Source organism: Mobula birostris, chromosome 25 (assembly GCF_030028105.1).
Source record: "Mobula birostris isolate sMobBir1 chromosome 25, sMobBir1.hap1, whole genome shotgun sequence".
NCBI lineage: Eukaryota > Metazoa > Chordata > Chondrichthyes > Myliobatiformes > Myliobatidae > Mobula > Mobula birostris.
The window spans coordinates 61,583,810-61,607,820 of NC_092394.1; the positions used below are offsets into that span (position 1 = coordinate 61,583,810).

General features: G+C 41.9%; 1 protein-coding gene and 1 long non-coding RNA gene across 4 annotated transcripts in view; one reads left to right on the forward strand and one right to left on the reverse strand.

Annotated features, from left to right (window-relative positions):
• The window catches only part of sfi1 (SFI1 centrin binding protein), a 246,468-nt gene that overhangs the window by 140,473 nt on the left and 81,984 nt on the right, over positions 1–24,011 (forward strand). For all 3 annotated transcript variants that reach the window (XM_072243230.1, XM_072243231.1, XM_072243232.1), the window contains one exon: positions 20,249–20,409. In XM_072243230.1, the coding sequence (XP_072099331.1) occupies positions 20,249–20,409 (161 nt within the window). The remainder of the gene's footprint in view (positions 1–20,248; positions 20,410–24,011) is intronic.
• Positions 4,246–24,011, reverse strand: part of LOC140187691 (uncharacterized) — a 68,488-nt gene continuing 48,722 nt past the window's right edge. The window contains exon 6 of the long non-coding RNA XR_011883138.1: positions 4,246–5,381. This is a non-coding gene — a long non-coding RNA (uncharacterized lncRNA). The remainder of the gene's footprint in view (positions 5,382–24,011) is intronic.

Below are 24,011 nucleotides of genomic sequence, written 5' to 3' on the forward strand. Positions count from 1 at the left end.
TTTTTTCAAAAAAAAGGAAACGAAAAACAGATTAAAAAAAGAAGAAAAACAGTGCATTAATTAGTCCTCAGCAGAGGAAGACAAATTGTCGAAAAAACTTTGAGCTTCACCCGGAGTTTTAAACAAGTGATGAGAGTTATCCGGCCTAACAACTCTCAAACAAGCTGGGAACAGCAACGCTAATTTATAGCCTTTGCGATAAAGTTCTGACATCTGTGGTTTAAAAGCCATCCGTTCTTTCAATACTTCCTGGCTGAAGTCCTCAACAAAACAAAATTTAAAACTTTGAAATTCAATCATGGCTTTCCGCTGAGCGGCTTGTATCACTTGTTCCTTAACATGAACATAATGAAACCGAATAATGACAGGCCTCGGTTTAAATTGTTTAGACGGTTTAGAGTGCAAAGTACGATGTGTGCAGTCTAGCAATGGGGGTTCCTCCAAAATTTCTGAACCAAACACATCCATTAACAATTTAGAAAAGTATTTAGTAGGATCTCCCGTCTCAACATTCTCAGGAAATCCGATTATTTGCAGATTCTGTCGTCAAGAATGATTTAAAGATTGATCATCCTTGCTTTATGATGCTCCAACTGCTGAATTGTTGAAGTTAGATTTTTTTCAAGAGATTCAATTTTTCGATCCCTTTTGCGACCATCTTCATCTGGCTCCGAGATTCTAATTTGTTGTTGATCAACTTCGCGTCTAAACGATTTAACATCATCTTGAATCGTCTTCAAAACTTCTTCAAAAACAGCAAATCTTTGGTTAAGTGTATTCTCTAGGAGTTGAGAATTACTTCAACAGTTAATGGAATCTCCTTCGATGCTTCAGGATCGCCATCTTTTTTTCCATTCCCGCCGGATCCCTTTCCATTTTTAACATCTCGTGCTCTGGTGTGCATTTTCAGTGAGTAAAAATCGAAGTTCAAAGATATATTTGTAGTATAAATCCTTTAGTGTAGATATAGATAAAGTAAATAAGGGTGGTTACAGGTAAAAGAGATAAAGGGAATGGAGCGATGCCAAAATGTAGCTCACTCCATGAGCGCCCCCTGGAAAATCCCCTCTGGTCCAAAATCTCAAAGTTTAAAGTAGACTTATTAACAAAATATGCATATGTCACCGTATATTACCCTGAGATTTGTTTTCTTGAGGACATTCATAGTAGACACAAAGAAACACAATAGAATCAATGAAACATTACGAGGGGTGATTAATAAGTTCGTGGCCTAAGGTAGAAGGAGTCAATTTTAGAAAACCTAGCACATTTATTTTTCAACATAGTCCCCTCCTACATTTACACACTTCGTCCAGCGGTCGTGGAGCATACGGATCCCTTCTTTGTAGAAGTGGTCCACAGCAGGGGACCACTTGGTAAGTCCATGGCCTAAGGTAAAAGTAGATGAGTTATTAACTTCAAACTTTCTGTATTATCACTCAAAGAGTTGAACTGCACGTGCATGTAACGAGAGCGTCTTGGACCTCCAGATGGTCCACAGCAGGGCTGATTGATAAGTTCGTTGCCTAAGGTAGAAGGAAATGAGTTATACAGCTCTTGTTACAATCACATGCAATTCAACTCTTTGAGTGAAAATGCAAAAAGTTTGAAGTTAATAACTCATCTTCTTATCAATCACCCCAGCTGTGGACCACTTCTGGAGGTTTAAGACGCCGACCTCTACAAAGGAGGGATCAGTATGCACCACGACCGCTGGACTAAGTGTGTAAATGTAGGAAAAATAAATGTGCCAGGTTTTCTAAAATTGACTCCTTCTACCTCCTACCTTCACAATGCCATTAGTTTCAATATAATTATGGAGAAGGATAAGTCTGGACCCAGGGTTGAGATTTTTGATTGGAGAAAGGCTAACTTTAACGAGATGCAAAAGGATTTAGAAGGAGTGGATTGGGACAATTTCCTTTATAGGAAGGATGTAATAGAGAAATGGAGGTCATTTAAAGGTGAAATTTTCAGGGTACAGAATCTTTATGTTCCTGTTTGGTTAAAAGGAAAGGTTAAAAGTTTGAGAGAGTCATGGTTTTCAAGGGATATTGGAAACTTGGTTCGGAAAAGGAGAGATATCTACAATAAATATGGACAGCATGGAGTAAATGAGGTGCTCGAGGAATATAAAGAATGTAAAAAGAATCTTAAGAAAGAAGTTAGAAAAGCTAAAAGAAGATACGAGGTTCCTTTGGCAAGTAAGGTGAAAATAAATCCAAAGGATTTCTACAGTTATATTAATAGCAAAAGGATAGTGAGGGATAAAATTGGTCCCTTAGAGAATCAGAGTGAACAGCTATGTGTGGAGCCAAAAGAGATGGGGGAGATTTTGAACAATTCCTTTTCTTCGGTATTCACTAAGGAGAACGATATTGAATTGTGTAAGGTAAGGAAAACAGGTAGGGAAGTTATGGAAACTGTGATGATTAAAGAAGAAGAAGTACTGGCGCTTTTAAGGAATATAAAAGTGGATAAGTCTCCGGGTCTTGACAGGATACTCCCTAGGACCTTGAGGGAAGTTAGTGTGGAAATAGCAGGGGCTTTTACAGAAATATTTTCAAATATCATTAGAAACGGGGATGGTGCCAGAAGATTGGCGTATTGCTCATGTTGTTCCATTGTTTTAAAAGGGTTCTAAGAGCAAACCTAGCAATTATCGGCATGTGAGTTTGACATCAGTGGTGGGTAAATTGATGGAAAATATTCTTAGAGATGGTATATATAATTACCTGGATAGACAGGGTCTGATTAGGAACAGTCAACGTGGATTTATGCGTGGAAGGTCATGTTTGACAAATCTTACTGAATTTTTTGAAGAGGTTACTCGGAAAGTTGACGAGGGTAAAGCGGTGGATGTTGTCTATATGGACTTCAGTAAGGCCTTTGACAAGGTTCCACACGGAAGGTTAGTTAGGAAGGTTCAATGGTTAGGTATTAATATCGAAGTAGTAAAATGGATTCAACAGTGGCTGGATGGGAGATGCCAGAGAGTAGTGGTGGATACCTGTTTGTCAGATTGAAGGCCGGTGACTAGTGGTGTGCCTCAGGGATCTGTACTGGGTCCAATGTTGTTTGTCATATATATTGATGATCTGGATGATGGGGTGGTAAATTGGATGAGTAAGTATGCAGATGATACTAAAATAGGTGGAGTTGTGGATAATAAAGTAGGTTTTCAAAGCTTGCAGGGAGATTTAGGCCAGTTAGAAGAATGGGCTGAAGGATGGCAGATGGCGTTTAATGCCAATAAATGTGAGGTGCTACATTTTGGTAGCACTAATCAAAATAGGACATACATGGTAAATGGTAGGGCATTGAAGAATGCAGTGGAACAGAGGGATCTAGGAATAATGGTGCATAGTTCCCTGAAAGTGGAATCTCATGTGGATAGGGTGGTGAAGAAAGCTTTTGGTATGCTGGCATTTATTAATCAAAGCATTGAGTATATGGGTTGGGATGTAATGTTAAAATTGTACGAGGCATTGGTAAGGACAAATTTGGAGTATTGTGTACAGTTTTGGTCACCGAATTATAGGAAAGATGTCAACAAAATAGAGTACAGAGAAGATTTACCAGAATGTTACCTGGGTTTCATCACCTAAGTTACAGAGAAAGGTTGAACAAGTTGGGTCTTTATTCTTTGGAGCGTAGAAGTTGAGGGGGGCTTGATAGAGGTATTTAAAATTATGAGGGGGATAGATAGAGTTGACGTGGATAGGCTTTTTCCATTGAGAGTGGGGGAGATTCAAACAAGGGGACATGAGTTGAGAGTTAAAGGGCAAAAGTTTAGGGGTAACATGAGGGGGAACTTCTTTATTCAGAGAGTGGTCGCTGTGTGGAATGAGCTTCCAGCAGAAGTGGTTGAGGCAGGTTCGATATTGTCATTTAAAGTTAAATTGGATAGCTATATGGATGGGAAAGGAATGGAGGGTTATTGGCTGAGTGCAGGTTGGTGGGACTAGGTGAGAGTAAGCGTTCGGCATGGACTAGAAGTGCGATGGCCTGTTTCCGTGCTGTAATTGTTATATGGTTACCTTAGGCCACGAACGTCAATCACCCCTCGTACGCACAAACAAAGACGGACGTATAACTAATGTGCATAATGTTACGTACCCCGTAACTGGGTTGCCAAACCAGCAGAAATGGACCACTTAGTTGGAGTCTGGATTACTGGAGCTAAGAAAGTTTTATTAAAGAAATAAGCAACACAGTACTCTAATCAAAAGGATATAAATGCAACAGTTTAGCAATGATAAAACACACATGTACACAGAACTAGGATAATAGGATCAATCAAGCTCTATCGCAGTCTAGGGGTAAATGATCAGTTTCAAGTGACGCAAAGTTCAGTTCAATTTAGTTCAGTTCAGTTCGCAGTAATCGCTGTTGTGCCGTTGGGGCGGGGAGAAGAGAGAGAGCGAAAGCAAATGAATATTCAAAACGGATTCCAAACAGACCTTCGATATTCCTCGCAGTTAGCTTTCAGGTGAGCCCTTTGTAATGTCTTCTGAGGTCACTGACTGTGACCCCTCCGTTCCAGATATGATCATTCTTCTGCGGTGAACCCGGCACCCAGGCAAGGGCGGACACACCCACCAGGTTCCCGCCCGACCGTATCTTTCCACCCTGTGCGTCTATGGCAGGTCCCGCGATCACACCTCCAAAACTCCCACCAGCTTGTGGGGGCACACCGCTTCCAGGGTCTCGTTACCTCGTGGTGTCGTGTGTCTGTTGCCTTAACGAACCTATTCCTTTTTATCCCCCTGCTGGGGTATCGCCTGTCCATCAAACTTCAAACAGTTCAGGGTTCAAAGCCACCGGTCTCTGACAATACTTGGAACTGTGTCTCCTTTTTGTTAATCCCTCTCATCTCTCATTAACATTCCTAAAGGTTCCCCCATTGTCCTCTTATCGGCATCAATCTTCTGATAATTTGGTCTGTCGTCACAATAAGAAGACAAATTGTGCAATTACAAAAGAAAACCAAATAAACTATGATGGTATAGCCCTTGAAATTGATTCCCTAGGTTATGGAATAGTTCAATGTTGAGGTGAGTGAAGTTATCCAAAGTGGTTCAAGAGCCTGAAAGTTGAAGGGTAATAACTTACTCAATCTGGTGGTGTGGACCCAAGGCTCCTGTACCTCTTTCCTGATGGCAGCAGTGAGAAGAGAGCATGGCTTGAATGGTGGAGGTCCTTGATGATGGATGCTGCTTTCCTGCTATTGGAAACATCCTGTCTACATCCATTCTCTCTAGGCTTTTCAATATTCTAATCTTCAGCGAGTACACGCCCAGAGCTTCATACATTAACTTCTTCATTTCCAGGATCAACTGATAAGCCTCCCCTGCGTCCTCTCCCAACGCCAGCTTATCCTTTATTAGATAGGGAGAACAAAACTGATCTCAATACTCCATGTGTCTGACCAATGCTTCAGAACGTATCAGCATTACATCCTTGCTTTGATATTCTAGTCCTCTCAAAATGCATACCAAAATTGCATTTTCTTCCTTACCGACTCAGCCTGAAGGTTAAGCTTTAGGGAATCATGCAGCAAGACTCCCAGGTTCCTTTGTACCTCCAATTTCTGAATTTTAGAAAATAGTGTGGGTCTTTATTCTTTCTACCAAATTGCATGAGTATACATTTCTTTGGGCAATCTCTTCATCAGTCCAGTCATTCTGCAGACTACCTAACTTGTCCACTAAGGTCCTGCTGTTCAAAACTACCTAGAGTCCTATCATTCAGTGTGAATGATAGGATACCCTTATTTGACATTGGAAAAAGGCATTAGTTCACACTTAGCAGGATTAAATTCCATTTGCCAATGCCATGACAATTTACCAACTGATCAGTATCTTTCTGTAGCCTAAAACAATTCTCCTCACTATCCACAATGCCACCATTTTCGTGTCATTGGAGACATGCTATTCATACCTCCTACATTTGCATTTAAGTCATTAAAGGTCCCATTACTGAACCTGCAGTACACCGCTAGTCATAGGTTTCCAATCACCCTCATTCATCATCATTCATCCTCACCCTCTCTAAGCTAATTTTGGATGCAATTTCATGTTCTGCCTTGGACTGCATGGTCTCTAACCTTTTGGTTCAGCCTTCCAAGTGCAACCTTGTTAATTGCCTAAATAAAGTCATGTTTTCCTTCCTCAAGATTGTTTAATGTATGTCCTTGAACAAAGCAAATAATTCCTCAGGGTTGGATGCTGTTTATCTCACTGTTGACAGGGAGGAAATTTCTTGGCATTTAAATTTGGAGTAGTTACTGGTGTTTGGATTAGCAGATTGTAAATGTTGTTATTACATATAAGCAATTGAAAATCAACAAATGTTTAATTCCATGTAAATTAATAAACTATATTCTCAGGAAAAGGATGGGAGATAATTTGTTCACTGGCAAATTTCTAATAAAGTACTTAAACTTAGATGCTATAAAAATTCCAGACAGCCCTTACTTATTTCTTTGAGATGCTATGGCCAATTTAGGATGGTGGGTTGGAGATGTGTCTCTAACAAAGGAGGTGTAAGGTGCTCCTTCCCTGCACCGTCCTGCAGGTCACTCTTGGGCAAGGTGCTTAGGCTCCCCATCAGGGTCACATGAAGTTAAGGTGATTGACAAAGCTGGAGGGGTAAGTAACTACTTTTGCCTCTGACAAAGAATCAAGAACAAGTTCTGTAACTTGAACTAGATGATTGGAGGAAATGTGGATCTCTGACTCCCAGGGCATAAGATACTTAACAGAGCAGGAGTTAAATCATTTGTCCTTTTCATGCCTCTCTACATTAAGTAACAACATGGTTTGGCTAAACTTTTGTTCCCTAAATCAATATCCCTTGATTCCATTTATTGTTAGCTGATAATGTGAAAACTGAGGTAATTTTTTTTTATACAGGCAAAATTAGGTTGTTAGTAGAATTATAGAACCAAGATAAGTAACTAGGGTCCAAATGTAGATGAGCCATATTCTCAATGAATAGCTCATAAAGCTTAATGGGCTGAATGGCCGACTCCAAATTCCAATGTACACCATGTATCTATACCTCACTGAAGCAACCGGGCAAAATCATCATAATTTTTGTTGCTGTTTCCTCCATCCCCACTCATTCGTGAAACCATTGAGCTAATTGTCTACAACCAGGTGTTACAAGTTCTCCAGTGCTGACACGATTGTGTACATAACTTACATTTCAGAATAACGAGATGGCACTGTACATTATAGCTATAAATCACATGGTGGACTGTACACGTGTTTCAACATTCTAGCTACAGTCAAGAATGGTAGTATTAGGGTAGCACAAGCCTTTATATAGTACCAAAATAACCAATAGCCTATCTCTTGTCCTTTCCTTCCCTCATCCTTTTAAATCTCAGTGGATAAATTCTTTGGTTCTGAGTCTCATAAGATAAGAAGACACCGAGGTAAAATGTGTCCCATGTAGCTAAATTCATTGCTGACATGTCTTCCACTGCTACACAAAAAGATGAGAAGTTGGCAAACCCTCAGGTTGTGTGTGACCTTCAGGAGTCACGACTCACTGAAAGTCAGGATCCTTTTATGGGATGGGACAAAATGAGAGCATTGTGGTCTGTGTGTTTTGTCTATAAATGGTGGGCTATGTTATGTGTTCCTGCCCCACCACTCATAGTAATGACAAAATAAATTAGAGACTTGTGCAAATAGGATACTGGCAAAAACATTTTAACCATATGGATTTGATTAATTTCAGTAAAAATATTCTTTGTGCACATCAAGAAACTCATTAGATTTTGAAGATGAAAAGATGAATAAAAGTCAACAATGAAACTGTTAAGCTGGAAGGGAGTTTAAGTGAATGATAAAAGATCGAGTTGGGAAGATGGGAATTGAACATGGTGAAATGAAACAATAAGTAGTCCCAGGAAGCACTCAAAAAGTATGGATACATGCATGAGGAGTAAAGAAAACACTACTTGTCTCTAGCCACTCACTGATTAAAATAGAATAGAGAGGGCAAGTTGATGATACTGAAGCAACACTCACAACACGCTGGGGGAACTCAGCAAGTCGGACGGCATCCGTGGAAATGATCATTTCGGGCCGAGACCCTTCGTCAGGACTGAAGAGGGAAGGGGCAGAGGCCCTATAAAGAAGGTGGGGGGAGGGTGGGAAGGAGAAGGCTGGTAGGTTCCAGGTGAAAAACCAGTAAGGGGAAAGATAAAGGGGTGGGGGAGGGGAAGCAGGGAGGTGATAGGCAGGAAAGATGAAGAAGGAATAGGGGAAAACACCATGGGTAGTAGAAGGAGGCGGAACCATGAGGGAGGTGGTAGGCAGCTGGGGAGGGGGCAGAGTGGGATAGGGGAAGGGAGGGGGAGGGAATTACCGGAAGTTGGAGAATTCTATGTTCATACCAAGGGGCTGGAGACTACCTAGATGGTGTATGAGGTGTTGCTCCTCCAACCTGAGTTTGGTCTCTTTTTTTTATATTGGCTATCTCCTCTCTATCTTTGAAGGGTCTCAAACTAAATGTTGGTTGTCCATGTTCTTGATACTTTCTGACTTACTGAGTTCCTTTAGCATCTTGTTTGTTGCTACGGATTCAAGCATCTGCAATATCTTGTGCCTCCAGATTTTTTTTTCTGACTCTGATTAGATGCAAGTTTTAGGAGAAAATCAGATTTTTTTTTACAGTATTAAAGAACAGGGAAATTATAAATATTAAAGCATAAGTACAGGATATAATTGAAATAAATTGATAGAATCAGATATTGTCACATAAGAGTACATTTTAAATATGTCACAGGTCATTAGGCCCTTCTTATCTCTTCTTGCCAGAGACCCATATACTGTCCCACTGGGATAGATAGAATTGTCAATGATGTGTTGTTTCACCTTATCCAGAACTAGAGAACCAGATATGGAATTATGATGCTGATAGGTTGTGCTGGCCATTATTTTACCGACAGCTGCTGTTAGAATAACTGGCTTTTGATCCACTGATTTTCCATCTTTTCCTTTGAATTGAAGATCCTAGGCCCAGCCATTTCCAGTTGCTTTCCCATTGACTGTCCTTTCATCATAAGGTCAGAATTGTTCCTGTTCACTGATTATTGTAGAATGTTCCGTACCACTTCCTAACTCCTCAGCAGTCTGTATTTGCATATAACCATCAAGTTCTTCAGCCGGTGTGGATAACTTCATTCACCACCATTCTGAACTGATTCTATGATCTACAGTCTCACTATCAAGGACTTTACAACTGATGTTCTCGGTATTATTTTTATTTGCAGTTTGTCTTCTTGTACACATTGGTCTTTGTCGGTCTTTGTCTGTTTATGTATAGTTTTTCCTACAACTCTATTGTATTTTTTATTGTATTTTTCCCTGTAATTGCCTGCAAGAAAATGAATCTCAAGGTAGTATATGGTAATATATACATACTTTTATAATGGACTTACTTTCAACTTTGAGGTTACATACAGACATGGACTGATAAGTACAACTAACATTCCTAGCACAAAATTGGCAGGCAGTGACCAATTCCAATAAGAGTTACAGTTGACCAGGGCTCTTGAGAATAGTCAGGAGCTTAAGAAGGAATATAGGAAAGCTAGAAGGGGCACAAGAAGGATTTGGCAAGTAAGATTAAGGAAAACCCCAAGGTGTTCTACACATACATAAAGTTTAAGTTCAAGTTTAATTGTCATTCAACCGTACATGAATGCAGCCAAGTGAAACAGTGTTCCTCCAGGACCAAGGTGCAAAACACAATGCACAGCACTTATTGTTACGGTGGTGGAAAGACATACAGCCACAAAAAAATTGAGCCCAAATTACTGAGTGGCATGGCCTGTAGATTGATGGTGCATGAGATACTGTCCTGGTCCACCTTGTCTTCCACTAGCACAAATGGGCTCCAACCCAGTACGGATTCCAGAATAGTATGAAGAATAAAATGAGAGAGTGAAAGTGGCACGATTTAGGACAAAGGAGGAAATGTGCCTGGAGGGGGTAGGGGAAGACCTTAATGTATACTTTGCTTCATTATTCGCCAGGGAGAGGGAGATTGACAAATGTGAGGTCAGTGTAGTACAACTGAATGAGTTGGAGCATGACAGTGGTAGTAATGGAACTTGTGAAAATTATTAGAATGGATAAGTCCCTGGGGCTGGAGGTGATATAACTCAGGTTACTATGAGAAGCAAGGAACGAGATTGCTGTGCCTTTGGAGATGATCTTTGTAATGTCACTGGCCACAAGAGTAGTGCCAGAGGATTGGAGAGTGGCAAATATTCCTTTGTTTTGGTTCAGGTGAGAGGAGTGTAAGTGTTGGTGTCAGAGCCTGCTAAAGTCGGAGCAGATGATAAAAGGAGCAGATTAGGGCGAGACTGGTCTTTTTGGGCTGTGCAGTTGCAGAAAGTGTTTGGGTCAGGGGCCTAAATTCACCTGCAAATAAAAGGAGGGTAGGCTCAAGCAGAGAGCAGTGGCGTATCTAAGGTAGGCAGGTATGGCACGTGCCCTGGGTGCCACTGAGCAGTTTCTATTAAAGTCAGACAAGCCATCCTCGGATAGTGGAAAAAGAATTTTCTTTAGATGTATGATCTGTCTTTGATTATCATGGGTGAGAAGCACTAGGATGGCCTAATTTCAGAGCATTGTGTAAGAAGACCATGAAACGTTTCGTCATGTAGAAGAAGGAAAGTGGAGCTGAAGGACGGAAGAGATGAAAGTGGGAAGCGGAGGAAGCCAAGAAGTTGAGCAAGTTCTTCGTGCCCTTTGAAAAGCCCGGAACAAGTAGTTCGACACGTTCCATGGAGTCGCCTGCACCTGCTACAAGTTTGTTAGAATCCGAAGGTGGATCAAGTACAAATGCGTCACAAGCCGAGGAGGAAGTCAAGTCAGATAAATCCGAGTATGACTGATTAAGAGTGAGGCTGCCACAGAGAACGTGGACATGACAGGAGGGGAAGACGATGGTGCTAGTGGTGATGTTGAGTTTATTGATGAGATTTTACCTGACGAGATTGAACCTGACAACCCTGATCCAAGTGAACTGGATGGTGTCAGAGCCTGGAACTGTCATATCAGAACTGATTGAACAGCATGACATTGGACTTCTGAAGTTCGACAAGGATACTGGAAAAGCAATTCTTCCTGACGCGTTGAGAACAGAAATAATAAAGCTGGGTTCGAAGTATTTCCAGAACAGTGAGGGGCCTTTCCTACCAACAAATAACTGCTGAATGAACAAAACTTGGTTCAAAAGGAAATTGGGAAATGGTCGTGGTGAGGAAGTGACTCGCTCATGGCTGGTCTATTTCCCTTCTAAGAAGTCTGCATTTTGTATCTGTTGTCTTCTCTATTCCCGGTCAGACCATCAATCCTCATTGGAGCAGGAAAGTGGATTCAACCAGTGGAAAGCACCTGAAAGGATTAGTGTTCATGAAAATGCTAAGAATCATCGGGAATGCTTCAAACAGTGGAAAGTAATGGAAAGAAATTTAACTGAGAACAGATGAGTTATTGACGTGGTATTTTAGTCACAGATTGAGAAAGAAAAGCAGAAGTGGTGTGATATCTTGATGAGAATCCTTCACTGTATAAAGTTCCTTGCGACTCAGAACCTGGCTTTGCGAGGACACAGGGAGTCACTTCAGCTAGACGATGACTCCAATGTGGGAAATTTCCTTGGCTTACTGAAACTACTGACCATCTTTGACCCTGTCATAAAAGAACACCTCACTCATTTGGAAAGTCATCCTGGATCCACGTCTTTCACCAGGTGTCCAGAACGAATTCATCCACATGATGGCATCCACTGTTCACCAGAGTTTACCGAGAAGCATTCGTAAAGCCAAGTATGATGGTCTCATGTTTGACTCGACTCCTGATCAGGCACACCGTGAGCAGATGTCAGTAGTGAGGTATGTGGAAGTTGATTTTGAGAGGAAAACAGTCTGTGTTAGAGTGTCCTTCCTTGGTTTTATCCAGTTAAGTCAGAAGGATGCTGAGAGCTTGGTTGAAGGCATCTTGAAACAGCTAGAGAAGGACGAAATGCAGCTACAAGATTGTCTGTCACAATGCTATGACAGCGCTGTTGTGATGGCTGGACTCAGAAGTGGTGCTCATCAAAGAATAAATGAGAAAAACAACCTGGCAGTGTTCGTGAATTGCGACAATCACTTGCTCAACTTGGTGGGTGTACATTCAGCCAAGCAGGATACAATAGGCAATAGGTGCAAGGGGTAGGCCATTTGGCCCTTCAAGCCAGCACAGCCATTCACTGTGATCATGGTTAATCATCCACAATCAGTACCTCGTTCCTGCCCTATCCCCATATCCCTTGACTCCGCTATCTTTAAGAGCTCTATCTAACTCTTTCTTGAAAGCATCCAGAGAATTGGCCTCCACTGCCTTCTGAGGCAGAGCTCTTCAATGACGGTCATGTTTTTCGGAACCATCGGCACTGACGCCAAGTTTGGGTTCCTTCTCGATGTCGAGGGACTGTGTTACGGCACCGACAGTAACAAACTAAAGAAGAAATGCAAAAATTTGGGCGAATTGTACAGCCCTAATGTTGATGGCCAACAGCTATATGAGCTTCTTGAATTTATTGTTCAGTATGGAGGTGAGAGCATCTTCCCCAATCTTTGCATTGCTATTTAGATAATGCTAACCATCGCAGTTTCCATCGCCAGCTGTGAGAGATCGTTTAGCAAGTTAAAACTAATACTTTCGTATTTGAGAGCCTCCATGGGTCAAGGCAGACTCTGTGATCTTGCTCTGCTGAGTGTAGGAAGAGAAGAAACTGAAAAACCTGACTTTGATCACATCATAGACCAATTTGCATCAGTGAAAGCAAGGAAGGTGCAGTTATAATTTTCATGTAGTACCATAATTTGTTAATTAAAAGATTAACGAGCTTGACTTGTATTTTAAAGCTGATATTATCATAAAGTTATCTAAAAGATGGGTGTTAGATGTTAGGAACAGGGGCGCAATTTCAGTGCTTGCCATGGGCGCTGTTTTCTGTAGATACGCCCTTGGTGGAGAGGCCATTGTCGGAGTGTGCCAGTGACAGTGTCAAGGCTTTGGCTTAACAGGCACAGGCACGATTAAGAACAGGCAAGCCTTTTTCTTTTTTAGTACTGAGTAGTCAGGATGGAATGCTCCTCCTGTCAGACTTGGGAATTCAGGATATCTGACGGTTTCCCTGATGACTACACCTGCAGGAAGTTCACCCAACTTCAGTGTTTGACTGACTGGGTCAAGGAGTTGAGCTGGAGTTGGATGTACTCAGGATCATTCAGGAGGCTGAAGATATTATAGATGAGACTTTTGAAGAGGTGGTCACACCCAGAGTGCAGGCTTCAGACAGTAGATCGTTGACCACCAGGAGAGGTAAGGGGGTTAAGAAGTCAGTGCAGGGTTCCCCTGTGGCCATTCCCCTCAGCAACAAGTATACTACTTTGGATACTGCTAAGGGGGTGGGAGGGGGTGACCCATCAGATCATGGCACCCCTATGGCTGGCTCTGACTCTTGTTAGTTATAGTGGACTCGATCATTAGGGGGACAGAAAGCAGATTCTGTGGCTGCAGATTCTGTGTGTTGCTTCCCGGTGCTAGGGTTCATGATGTATCAGAGTCGCTGCAGGATATTCTCAAGGAGGAGAGGGAACAGCCAGAGATTATGGTGCATGTTGGCGTCAGTGACAAAGGCAGAGAAGGGGAAGAGGTCCTATGCAGTGAATATGTAGAGTTAGGAAAGGCGCCAAAGAGAAGGACCTCCAAGGTAGTAATTTCTGAATTACTTCCTGTGCCACAGGCTAGCGCAGTTAGGAATGGGGTGATAGCATGGATGAGTGACTGGCTGCCGAGGTGATGCAGGGGACAGGTTTTCAAGTTCTTGGATCATTGGAACCTTTTCTGGGAAAGGTGAGACCTGTATAAGAGGAATGGGTTGTACCTGAACTGGAGAGGAAACAATATCCTGGCTGGGAGGTGTGCTGATGCAACTCTGGAGAGTTTAAACTTGTTTTACAGGGTTCTGGGAATCGGTGCCCCAGGTCAGTAAGGGAAGGATCGGACGAGAAGGTAGATACCAGGGAAAGTATTGAAAGGGAAAACTGAAATAACTGGTATGATGGGTCAGATAGTTTGAAGTGTGTGTATTTTAATATTAGGAATGTTTTGATGCAAAACTATTGGTGGACCGCTCTGGCAGAATGAATACAGCACTATGCAAACACCGGCAACATTTCAGCCTTCTATGAATCACTGGGCATGCTGTATGGTCTGACTTGTCAGATTCAAGGCCTTTTACACTCATCCGACAGCCCCAGCCTGACATGCTAGGAAGCCATCATGAGGACTACGAGAGCCTTTTCGGGGATAATCATCAAGTACATGCAGCATTCATTGAAATGATCCCCTAGCATGAAGTGAGGCTTAAGCTTGATAGGCCGCTAACTCTGAATGAGGTCAAAGCCGCTGTTTCCAAGCTGAAATGTCATAAAGCCCCAGCTATTGATGGAGTTGTACTGCTAATCTGGGACAATATCACAGCTGCACTCAGGGAAGATGTAATGGAGGGGTCAGACACTGAGTCCATTTGAAGAGAACTCAGGAATAGGAAAGGTGCAATCTCACTGATGGGATTGTACTACATACCCCCTATTAGCCCTTGGGACACTGAGGATCAGATATTAATCAGAATAAGGAAACGTGAAAATAGTAGGGTTGTTGTCATGGAGGATTTCAACTTCCCTAATATAAACTGGGACCTTCTTAGTGCAAGGGGATTAGATGGGCAGAATATGTTAAGTGTATCCAAGAGGGTTTCTTAATACGTAGACGGTCCAACAAGTGGAGGGACCATACTGGACCTGGTATTGGGTAATGATCCTGGCCAGGTGACTGACCTTTCAATGGGTGAACAGATAGGGAACAGTGACCACAACTACTTAACTTTCAGGATAGCTTTCGGTAAGGATAGGTATGGTTCTTGTGGGAGAGTTTTACACTGGAGTAGGGAAAATTATGAGGGCATTAGGTAGGAACTAAGAAGCATTAATTGGGAACACATTTTCTCTGGCACGTGGAGAGCAATTAAAGATCAATTGCACAAAGTACAGGAAAGGTATGATTCTGTCAGAAGGAAGGACAGGGATGGAGAGATAAGACCAGAGTACATCTTACACAGTCAACAGTGGGGCATTGAGGAGTGTGATAGGACAAAGGAAACTGGGAATACAAGTACATAATTAATTGAAAGTGGTGTTACAGGTAGATAGGGTCATAAAGAAAGCTTTTGGCACGTTGGCCTTCATAAATCAATTTATTGAGTACAGAAGATCGGATGTTATAATGAAGTTGTGTAAGATGTTGGTGAAGCCTAATTTGGAGTATTGTGTGGAGCCTTAGTCACCTACCTACAGGAAAGCTGTAACTAAGGTTGAAATAGTGCAAAGAAAGTTTACAAGTATGTTGCTGGGTCTGGAGGAATGATTGAAGAGGTTAGGTCTGTATTCTTTAGAACATAGAAGATTGAGAGGAGATTTGATAGAGGTATACAAAATTATGAGAAGTATAGACAGGGTAAATGCAAGCAAGCTTTTTCCACTGAGGTTGGGTGGACTCAGAGGTTATTGCTTAAGGGTGAAAGGTGAGAAACTTAAGGGGAACATGAGGGGCTTTGGAGAGAGTGCAGAAGAGGTTTACCAGGATGCTGCCTGGTTTAGAGGGCATGTGCTATCATGAGAGGTTGGATAAACTTGGATTGTTTTCTCTGGAGCGTTGGAGGCTGAGGGAAGGTATGATAAAGGCTTACAAGATTATGAGGGGCACAGATAAGTGGACGGAGTACCTATTTCCCAGAGTTGAAATGTCCAATAGCAAAGGGCATGTGTTGAGGGTGAGAGGGCGTAGGTTCAAAGGTGATGTGATGGGGTAAGCGTTTTACTTGGAATGTGGTGGATGCCTGGTGTGGTGGTTGAGGCAAGTACATTTTAAGAGACACTTGGATAGGTATATGGACGGAGGGATACGGGCATGATGTAGGTAGGAGAGATTAGTGTTTGGGTGTTTTTGATTTGCTTTTCAGCTGGTTTGGCACAACATTGTGGGCCGAATGGCCTGTGCCTGTGCTGTACTCTTCTATGTTCTAAGCTAATAGGAATAATTCTAGGAATTATAGACAAGTGGATCTTCTGTCAGTGCGAGGCAAACTATTGAGGATTCTTAGGGACAGTATTTACAAATACTTGGAGAAGCATAGTCAGCTGTCTTAATGACTATTGCCCAGTAGCACTCATATCGACAGTAATGAAATGCTTTGAGAGGTTGGTCATGACTAGACTGAACTCCTGCATCAGTAAGGACCTGGACCCATTGCAATTTGCCTATCGCCACCATTGGTCAACGGTAGATGCAATCTCAATGGCTGTCCACACGGCTTTAGACCACCTGGACAACACAAACACTATGTCAGGATGCTATTCATCGACTAAAGCTCAGCATTTAATACCATCATTCCCACAATCCTGATTGAGAAATTGCAGAACCTGGGCCTCTGTACCTCCCTCTGCGATTGGATCCTCGACTTCCTAACAAAAGACCAGAATCTGTGTGGATTGATGATAACATCTCCTCCTTGCTGACAATCAACACTGGCACACTTCAGGGGTGTGTGCTTAGCCCACTGCTCTACTCTCTATATACCCATGACTGTGTGGCTAGGTATAGCTCAAATACCATCTATAACTTTGCTGATGATACAACCATTGTTGGTAGAATCTCAGGTGGTGACGAGAAGGCGTACAGGAGTGAGATATGCCAACTACTGGAGTGATGCTGCAGCAACAACCTGGCACTCAACGTCAGACGAAAGAGCTGATTGTGGACTTCAGGAAGGGTAAGACGGAGGAACACATACCAATCCCCATAGAGGGATCAGAATTGGTGAGAGTGTGCAGTTTCAAGTTCCTGGTGTCAAGATCTTTGAGGATCTAATCTGGTCCCAACATATTGATGTAGTTATAAAGAAGACAAGACAGCAGCTAAATTTCATTAGGAGTTTGAAGAGATTTGGCACGTCAACAAATACACTCAAAAACTCCTGTAGATGTATCGTGGGGAGCATTCTGACAGGCTGCATCACTGTCTGGTATGGTGGGGCAGGGGACCACTGCATAGGACCGAAAGAAGCTGCAGAGGATTGTAAATCTAGTCAGCTCCATCTTGTGTAGTAGCCTACAAAGTACCCAGGAAATCATCAGGGAGCGGTGTCTCAGAAAGGCAGCATCTATTATTAAGGACCCAGGGCATGCCCTTTTCTCACTGTTACCACACTCGGTAATTCAGGAACAGCTTCTTTCCCTCTGCCATCCAATTCCTAAATGGACATTGAACACTTGGGCACTATCTCACTTTTTTAAAGATATAGCATTTCTGTTTTTTGCATGTTTTTTGAATCTATTCAATATACACATACTGCAATTTATTTATTTATTTATTATTTTAACTAATAAGGCGGGAGGAGAGAGGCAGCGCACCAGGCGCGTGCGCAGCCCTCCGGTGAAAATGATATCGTATCTGTTAAATAGGGGTCGTGGACAATTCTGATTTGATGGAGAATGGACGTGAAAGCACAGAGGAACATCTGGAGAAATTTCTGAAACACTCGTTTGCTGCTGTCGTTACTGCGTGGTCGGGAATCTTTCAGAGGGTAGGCCTCAAAATCCCTGGCTTTGCCTGCTGGTGGCGACCGAGGTTGAGGTCGAATCGTTTGGACGGAGATGGTGCTCAGTACTCGGTATCGGAGAGCTGATCAGAGCTCAAAGTTTTTGGATGACCCAGAGTTGGACTGTGGTCGGGCATAGCAGGGAGAGTTCTTCCTTCTCCCGTCTGCGTGAGGTGTGGGACATTTGAGAGACTTTGAACTTTACTGTGCTCATGGACTTCTTCATCAAGTTATGGTATTGTTGCACTGTTGTAACTATATGTTATAATTATGTGGTTTTGTCAGTTTTTTCAGTCTTCGTTTGTCCTGTGTTTTGTGATATCACACCAGAGGAAATATTGTATCATTTCTTAATGCATGCGTTACTAAATGACAATAAAAGAGGACTATGTGTCTTCATAATCTAATCTAATCTAATTTATTTTTTTCTCTCTTCTATATTATGTATTGCATTGAACTGCTGCTGCTAAGTTAACAAATTTCACGTCACATCCCTGATTCTTATTATTAGGGATAGACAGTATTGCTTTGTGATGATCAGGGTGTGACTCACAAGCCTAATTAAGGTTTTTGAGGTGGTCACAAACCAAATTGATAAAGATAGAGAGGTGGATGTGGTTTATATCGATTTTATTAAAGTGTTTGACAAGGTTCCTCATGGTAGGTCATCCAGAAGGTCACAAGGCATGATATCCATAGAGACGTGAAGTAATGTTGCAGCTCTGTAAAACTCTGGTTGGGCCACTCAGAGTAGTAAGTACATTTATAGTCGCCTCATTATAGGATGGATGTGGAAGGTTTAGAAAGGGTACAAGAGTGATTTACTAGGATGCTGCTTGAATTAGAGAGCATGTCTTGTGAAGTTAGGTTGAGAGAGCCAGGACTTTTCTCTATAGATGATGAGAGGTGACTTGATAAAATTGTATAAGATTTTGAGAGGCATAGATAGAGTGGACAGGTGGCACCTTTCCCCCCCAGAATTACTTTGAGTAGAGGAAACTAGGGGAGATGTCAGAAGTAGTGTTTTTTTTTTATACACAGAGAGAGGTGGGTACCTGGAATGCACTGCCAGAGATGGTGGTAGAGGCTGATATAACAATGACATTTAAAAGATAAAGAAAATGCAGTATTATGAATGGTATTGGAAGAAAAGGTTAGATCGATCTTGGTTGCAGCACTGTATACTATGAAGGTGCCAATGTACAGGATTGGTAAAAGTCTGCAGAAGGTTGTAAACACAGTCAGTCTATCATAGACACTAGCCTCTGAACTATCAAGGACATCTTCAAAAGAAGGATGCTCAAGAAAGTTGCATCCATCGTGAAGGACCCTCACCATTCAGGATCTGCCCCTCTCTTTGCTACCATCATGGAGGAGGTATAGGAGTTGAGCTTAGGAATACCTTCTTCCTCTCCATTATCTGATTTCTGAATGGTTCATGAGCACTACCTCACAATTTTGCTCTCTTTGCACAATTTATTTTTACGTTATTGTAATATGTAGTAATTTTTATGTACTACAGTATGCTGCTGTCACACAGCAACAAATTTCATGACATATGCCAGTAAAAGTAAACCTGATTCTGATTCTAAGTAGATTTAATGCACATAAGTAGGCACAACATTGTAGGCCGTATGGCCCATACTGTGTCTGACTGTTCTATGTTCTTCGAGTGTACCCAATCATTTTGATAATTAGCTAGTTAGTGGCTAAAGAAAACTGGGTACATGCAAGAAGTTAAAATTGGAGGAATACACATCTGAGGTTAAAAGAGTGATGGAAGTTACAAAGACTGCAGAAGAATTTTGAAGATGAGATATTTTTGTTCTACCAAAAGTTATTTTGGCAAAGCATTTTCTATTGGACCACTTAAAATTAAAACACACATCTTTTAGAATCGTCTAATCTAACATTTCACAATGTTAACACTGTGATTAACTCAATATTCATTCATTATACTACAAGATTAATCATAATATTTGTTTTAAGTTACTGGGCAGCCCATGTTTATAACCATCAATTTTTTTCATACAATGATTTTGTTCTCATATGGTCATGGTGTGAACTGTTGGATTTGATATCTTCTATGACTTTATTGGGACATGAATTGGATTTTAAATGTGTGAATTTATCTTATTCAACCCTGACTGTCTTCTAAATGAGAGGTGTGACTCAAAGCTAAGAAACAATCCCTGAAGCTTATTGCTCCTTTTGCACTGTACCTTGTCAGCAACCTGCACACTTGAGAAGCAATTGGAAATATAAAGCAGCAAATTTCAGCTTTAATTTTGGAATGCTGAGCTCCATTCTTCACTAATTTATTCCCCACAAATTTATAGAGGTTAAACAAATGAATAATAATTTCACTGGAAGTTGAGAAGAACAAGTTGTGAATTACTCCACCACAGCACTTAAACATTCCTCCCACCCCTCAGCTTCTTCACAGATAAATCTATATGATTGCCCATTTGAGCCGAGATGACAGTTTTATTTTCGTCTTTCCTAGTTCATTTGCAGCACATATTTTCTCATTGGAAACAGCTCAGTCAAAAAACAATAACTCAGCGAGGGAAATTGGAAGCTGCTTCACAACACTATGAGCAGCAGATTGCAAAAAAATGCCTGCTGTTATGGAAATGGTATCATGACCAGTGTGTAAGAGTGATGGTGAGTACAAAATATTCTGATTTGTACAACAGATACTGTTCTGATTATAGAGAAACTGCATGATAGAGAGAACTTGAAACTATATGACACATGCTCAGAATTTGGGAGTAAGAAAATTCAGCAACTGACAGAGTTAGTTTATGCATTTCTTTTCCCATTAAGAATATTTGTGGGTTAATTTCTAAATCATTTTCTCATTGCAAAAGCAAGACAGGAAGCTACAGGCCATTGAGTCTAACATTGATGGTGGATAAATTAGTCAAGGGAACTCTGAGGGAACCAGATCTATCAACATTTGGAGAGACAAGTACTGATTCAGGACAGTCAACATGGCTTCGTATGTGAGAGGTTGTGTCTGACAGGGAACCAAGAGGATAGATGAGGGTAGGGCAGTGGATGTTGTCTATGTGGACTTCAGTGAGACTTTGGAAAAAGTTCCTCATGGCAGGCTAGTCTGGAAGTTTAGATTACATGGAAACTAGAAGAGTTATTGAATTGGATTCATAATTGCCTCTGTGGTAAGAATCAGATGGTGATAACTGAGGGTTGTTTCTCAGACTGGAAGTTACAGGAATCACTGCTAGGACCTTTGTAATTTATATAAATGGTTTGGATGTAAATGTACTAGGTACGTTAGTAAGATCACAAATGATACTACTACTGTACTCTTGATGTTTGATATCCTATGTGTTATTCACTCTCAATTTTGCAGTTCGCACAATTTATTTTTTTGCATGCCTGTTTGGGTGTTTGATCTTTTTTTGAACAGGTTCCATGGTGTTTCTTTGTTCCGTGGCTGCCTGCAGGAGGATGACTCTCAGAGTAGTATTCTGTATGCACACTTTGACAATAAATGTACTTTGGATCTTTTGAATGAAAATCAATGGTGTTGTAATTAGTATGGAAAGTTCCAAATAATTTACAGGGGTATATTGATCAGCTAGATATGTGGGCTGAAAATTGGCAAATGGCTTCCAATGTGAGGTGTTGCATTTTGGAAGATCAAACTGTAGAATTTTGGAAGGTCCAATTTCCCTCGGGATCAATAAAGTATGACTATGACTAGGGCTTATAGAGTGAATGGTAAGACCATGCTGAGTGTTATAGAAAAGAAGTGCTAGCAGTGTAAGTGCATAGTTCACTGAAAGTGACATCATAGGTAGATAGGGTGGTGAAGAAGGCATTTGGCATGCTGGCCTTCATTGGTCAGAGCACTGGGTATAGGAGTTGAAAAGTTGTGTTGCAGTTATACAAGACATTGATGAGGCTGCATTTAGAGTATTGTGTACAGTTTTGATGACCCTGTTATAGGAAAGGTTTTACTAAACTGGAAAGAGTGCAGGAACGGTTTACGAAAAAGTTATCTCAACTTGGGACATGGATTACAAGGAGAGGTTGCATGCATTAGATGCGGGTGAGGGGATGGCATCTCCTCCATTTCCCATACTTCAGCCCTCACCCCTCACCCCATCCTCCTGCCACCACAACAGGGACAGAGTTCCCCTTGTCCTCACCTACCACCCCACCAGCCTCCCCACCCCTCTCCGCTTTCCGCAACTCCCTGATCCACACGTCCCTCCCCACAGATCTCCCACCCAGCACTTATCCCTGTAAGCGTAAGTGCTACACCTGTCCCTACACCTCCTCTCTTGCCACCATTCAGGGCCCCAAACAGACCTACCAGGTGAGGCAACACTTCACTTGTGAGTCTGTTGGGGTCATCTATTGCATCCGGTGCTCCTGGTGCGGCCTCCTCTACATCAGTGAAACCTGACGCAGATTGGGGGACCGCTTCATTGAGCACCTCCGCTCCATCCGCCACAACAGACAGGATCTCCCGGTTACCACCCACTTCAACTCTGCTTTACATTCCCATTCGGATATGTCCATACATGGCCTCCTCTACTGCCATGATGAGGCTAAACTCAGGTTGGAGGAGTAACACCTCATATACCGTCTAGGTAGTCTCCAGCCCCTTGGTATGAACATAGAATTCTCCAACTTCCGTTAATTTCCTCCCCCTCCCCCTCCCTTCCCCATCCCTATTTCACTCTGCCCCCTCCCCCAGCTGCCTATCACCTCCCTCATGGTTTCGCCTCCTTCTACTACCCATTGTGTTTTCCCCTATTCCTTCTTCACCTTTCCTGCCTATCACCTCCCTGCTTCCCCTCCCCCACCCCTTTATCTTTCCCCTTACTGGCTTTTCACCTGGAACCTACCAGCCTTCTCCTTCCCACCCTCCCCCCCCACCTTCTTTATAGGGCCTCTGCCCCTTCCCTCTTCAGTCCTGATGAAGGGTTTCGGCCCAAAACGTTGACTGATCGTTTCCACGAATGCTGCCTGACCTGCTGAGTTCCTCCAGCGTGTTGTGAGTGTTGCTTTGACCCTGCATCTGCAGAGTATTTTGTGTTTATTTCCTGAAATATAGGAGGTAGACCTAATAGGGGTAGACCTAAAGGACATAGATGTGATAAAAGTCCAGTCTGTTTTCCTATGGTCATGGCAAAAGATTTAAAAGGGACATCAGTAGCAGTTGCTTCACACAAAGGCTGGTGTGTATTTGGAATGAGCTGCCAGAAATAGTGGTTGAGATTAGCAATATTTAGACACCATCTGGATAACTACATGGATAGGAGAGGTTTAGAAGATATATGGGCCAAACGTGGGGATATGGGACTAGATCGCTAGTGAATGTGGACGAATTGTGCTGAAAGGCCTGTTTTCATGCAATATGACTGTGATTTACTGACTGGGCTTTCATATCCTCACTGATAGAGTTGTTGAATGTTGTGGGCTGTTTGAGTTTAACAGAATGAGCTTCAAAACTGGTTGTAAATGGCAAGCAGTTCTTATAGATTGAGATATGAACGTTTTGAATTAAACATACCCTTGTTCTGAATCATCAAATAAATTATTTGCTTCTACGTTAATGACCCATTTCCAGTTTTATTTAAAACATATAAAATTTATCGTAAATGTTACCTTACATTTCTTGTTTCTATTTATCTTTAAAGGGTGGTTTACCAGACATTTTGGAGTTGTAGTTTCTGCTGTTAACTCATGATGTGTTTGACAGAGAGGCTGGTGTTAGATGTGTCTGTTTAAAATATGCTCTTGGTGTACTTGTAATAAAATGGAACATACTGTACAAACTGTATGGGCAGCTAGGTTTAAGAAGCTTTACAAGTTATGGACCACAAATGCTTTAACAGCAAAGAACTGAAGTTGTAGGATAGCCAGGTACCTGAATAGAAAGAAAGTGAATGTATGTTGAAAGACATTTATGCTACAAGATGTTGTCATAGGAGGAGAATGTGATGAGTTCAAGACTGCCTGTGGAATAAATGGTCGGGATATTGTGATATACACTTACGGTACAGCATATCACTCACAGAAGGGATGAAAGTTCTGCTGACCAGGAGCAATGTTAATGTGCACATACTCAAGGGAAGTGCTGCAAAGCTTGGCTAAGATGGAATGCATTGTTTTTTCTGGATAACAAGATGATTGAGTTGCTGGTAATTGTGCTGAACTGGCCTTGAGTAGAGACTGGATCAGAACATTTTCGTCTGGAGAAATGGAAGAACTGCTAATAGACAAAT